The 4,067-nt window shown below is 43.1% G+C and overlaps 1 gene segment (V, D, J or C); it reads left to right on the top strand.

Annotated features, from left to right (window-relative positions):
• The first annotated feature begins 471 nt into the window (after positions 1–471).
• LOC141499634 (immunoglobulin lambda variable 3-1-like) lies at positions 472–1,028 on the top strand. The segment is given in 2 exon segments: positions 472–590; positions 721–1,028. Coding segments are annotated over 2 exon segments (354 nt in total).
• Positions 1,029–4,067: the final 3,039 nt, after the last annotated feature.

Here is a 4,067-nt window from a genome sequence, read left to right as displayed (position 1 = left end):
AACTGATGTTATGTAGGGAAATAGGACTCAGTGTCCATGCTGGGAAGGGGATGGAGGTCTACACAAGGACAATTTGCTCATTTTTCATAACAGCCTGTTCATACTGTATTCCTTTTGGTCTCCACCTCCCTATCCTTGTGGGACCCTCCTGGCATAGCGAAGATAATTTTTATCAGTCCCAGAGCTGGTACAGGGAGGGGAGCCTTCTCAGGGATAAACTGGCCCAGAGATGCTACAGGACAGGTTGGGTTAAAACATAATATATGAGGATCCACATTGTTAGCATAGAAAACAAAATGTAGCTGTTTGCAAGGGGAAAAATGTTTTTCTTCCCCTCTGCATCATTGGCCCAGCCCTGCCCCCAGGCCCAGGAACCCCAGGGTCAACCAGCACCTGGGCCCCTCCTGCAGGTCTCCAGGGCAGGAACAGATTTGCATAGGGGCAGCTACTCCCTACAGGGCTTGGACTGATCTTAAGTGAGACTGGGGGAGCCCAGTCCCAGCTAAGGAGTCTCAGGACCCAGAGCTCTGGGAGACACTTGACCATGGCCTGGATCTCTCTGCTGGTCTCCTTCCTGGCTCTCTATACAGGTGAGATGTCCCCTGCATCCTGGGGCTCAGCTCCTGCAGTGTCTCAGGCCAGGCCTAGTCCTGTCCTTGGGCAGAATCCTCTTGGGGCTGAGTGACCCCCACCTATGACCCGGCTCTTCTGTCTGTGCAGGTTCTGGGGCCTCTGTTGTGCCGACACAGCCACCTTCAGTGTCCAAGAACTTGGGAGAGACGGCCTCCATCTCCTGTATTGGAAACGATTACTATGTATGCTGGTACCAGCAGAAACCTGGCCAGGCCCCTGTGCAGGTGATTTATAGTGATAGCAGCAGACCCTCGGGCATCCCTGCCCGCTTCTCTGGCTCGCGGTCAGGGAACACAGCCACCCTGAGCATCTCGGGGCTCCAGGCTGAGGATGAGGCTGATTATTACTGTGTGAACTGGGATAATAGTGCTAAAACTCACAGTGACACAGACTGATGGGGAAGTGAGACAAAAACCCTCCCAGGCCTTTGCCCCATGTTCCCTTCCCCCTGGGCTCCAGACAGTTACCTTGTGGGGACAGAGGCAGAAACGTCTTCCCCTCAGGCCTCTTTCCACTCTGACCCTCTTCTTCTAAGGCTCCTCCCCCAGCCCCAGGACCTCACCTGCCCCCCCCACATGCCCCTCTTCTTTCTGCTGCCCAGCTGAAACATCATTTTGGACTCTGCTGAGACTTGGACAATGCTTCTTGTGCTAAGGTGAAGAGTTGAAGGCCAAACTCTCTAAATCTGTCAAATTCCCCTCCAAACAACTAGAAAACCACTTCAGGAATCATCCAGAAGTAGGGAAGCATCATGGCCCAAGAGACACAGCAGCCCCTAGGAGGGGTTGTGGTGGAGACGGGGGAGCAATCCATGCTAGAGGCCCCATCCTCCTACACGACATCAGGCCCCCAGGAAAGAGAGCTGCCTGCAGAACAGTTGCCCCCCTCCCCACTTGCCCACCCTAAGCACAAGTCCCTTGGGAGAGCTTGAGCCCTGTGCTGACCAGATGTGAAGCCCTGCCTAGGACTGACCTAGAACAAGACCCCAGCCCCAGAGCTTATGGGCAGGGATACCACTTGAAGAAAGCAATGAGGAAGCAAGGCTTCCCCCTGGGAAGGAGCCAGCAGTTAAACTCCACAACCAGGAGAGGCCAACAGGGGGAACTCCCACCAACCCCACTATAAGCCAGACAGAAGCCTGTCCTGCAGAGGAAGGAGGCAAGTGGACCCTGAAGTCCAAGGAAAGCCAAGAGTAAGACCCATATCTCCAACCAAAAAATGTTTGGGATAGTGCAGGCCCAGAGCCCAACTCTCACCTAAAATAAGAAGTCACCCATAAAAGGCATGAAAATTGAGCAAAAATCAAAACATAGCTTGAATGTTTTTATGGGATGGTTATGCCAACACATAATGGCAGTTTTAACCGATCTTTTTTTTAGCAAGACTTAATGTTTTACAATTTTTCTCCCTCCCCTTGCCTTGGACAGAAAGCAATCTGATATAGGCTTTGCATTTTTACCTCTGCCAAACATAGTTTGAAATAGAATTTGTTGTGAGAGAAGACTCCGATCCACATGGAATAAAATAAACTAATAGATGTAACAAAAGTACACAATACACAATACTTGAGACTACTTTCAAAAGTTGAATGAAATAAACTTTCCTCTTCGGTTAAACAACACAGTTCTTTCTCTGGATGAGGAGGATATTTTTCCATCACAAGTCTTGTAAAATTGTCCACTTGCTACTGAAATAAAACAAATGAGTTTTTTAGAGATTAAGATTATATAAAACAAAATCAGAAAAGTTTTATAAAATTTTGAGAAAATATAAAATTTCTCATTGGGAAAAACATCTGACCTAGAACATAGATCCAGGAGACATAATGTAAAAATTGTTGGACTACTCCAAAGTCATAATAAATAAAAACAAACAAACCAGATGAGCATCTTTCAAACTAATATGAAAGGTCACTGCCCTGATCTATTGGAACCAGAGGAAAAATAGAAATGGCAAAAACATATTAAGCACTGCCTGAAAGATATCACAAAATGAAAATTCCCAGGAATATTATAGTCACATTCCAGAATTCACAGTTCAAGGCGAAAGTAATGCAAACAGTCAGAAAGAAACAATTCAAATGTTGTTGAATTGCCATCAGGATGACACTGAATTTGGAAGCTTGCACATATGATGTACTGGAAGGAAAAGTAGTTGGAATTATAATCAAGAAATTCCAACTCACCAAAATTGAACATAATCTATAAAATCAAATGTGAACATTAAAAAAAGGCCATTTCCAAGCATTTTTTAATTAAAAGACCAGTGTTGAAGAAAAAAAAAATGACTTCCAAATACAAAAGTCAAGAGAAACATCAAAAAATGAAGACAGAGAAAAGATAAGAAATCCAATAATTAAGCTGTTTATATTACTATATGCAAGGGTAATATTCATAACTACAGCAGGGTCTTATGGTTATGGCATCAAATCACTGAAGTTACAAAGTTTTAATTGATCATTCACTACCTAAGCTTATGATGCAAGGAAACTATTAATTACCCAAACCTGGCATGCTCCTAGTAAATGGGAATTTCTATTACTATATATTTAAGAACCTCTCATTTTTATAAATGTATATATATATATATATATATATATATATATATATATATATATATGTATACCACACACACATCGGCACACATATAATATTTTTCCATGTATAAAACAGTTTTTTTTACAGAAAATAAGGGGTTTAAAATCTGGGAGCCTCTGCTACAGTGCATTTAGATTTTTTACTTCATTTCCTACATTTTCATTTTTGCGTTCATTGCTTTGCATTTACTACCAGTCTATTAGGTGTCATTTTGCCAAGTTCTGTCTAGAAATGGTTCAGAAAAGATTTTTGTCTAGTGCTGATTTCAAGTTCCAGGTGATTCAGTTTGCAAAGGTGAATGGGAAAAAATAGTGAATGGAAATCGGGCTGCTGAATGTCAGTTTGGTCCTCCTCCAACTGAGAAAACAATCAGAGGTTGGTTCCAGGAAGAAACTCAACTGAAAATACTCGTGGCAGAAGTGGCAATGAGAGGCAAGTCAGCCAAATGACCTGAGTTTGAGAGGGAAGTGAAGAGACAGATTGAAGAATAAATGGCCATTGGGATTCCTGTGACCACCAAGATGTTTCAGCAGGAGGCCAAAAGAAGTTCAGATGGAAAACAAGTGACTGATTTCCAAGGAGGACACAAAGGAAGTATCAGGGTCATGAAAAAGAATGAACTGAGCATGCATCCACATACCAGACTTGCCCAAAAGATGCCTAAAAGCTATGAGCAGAAGGCCTTTGAATTTCATTATGAGTCAACCTTGAGTTCAATAATTTTATGTAATACAACTTTTTTTTCAAATTTCAGGCCCCCCAAATTAAGGTCTGTCTTATGCATGGTAGTTTCTTATAAATGGGGAAACATGGTAGACATATACGCATATGCATAAA

This window comes from Macrotis lagotis, chromosome X (genome assembly GCF_037893015.1).
Source record: "Macrotis lagotis isolate mMagLag1 chromosome X, bilby.v1.9.chrom.fasta, whole genome shotgun sequence".
Taxonomy (NCBI): Eukaryota; Metazoa; Chordata; class Mammalia; order Peramelemorphia; family Peramelidae; genus Macrotis; species Macrotis lagotis.
This window is presented reverse-complemented; position numbering and strand designations above follow the sequence as displayed.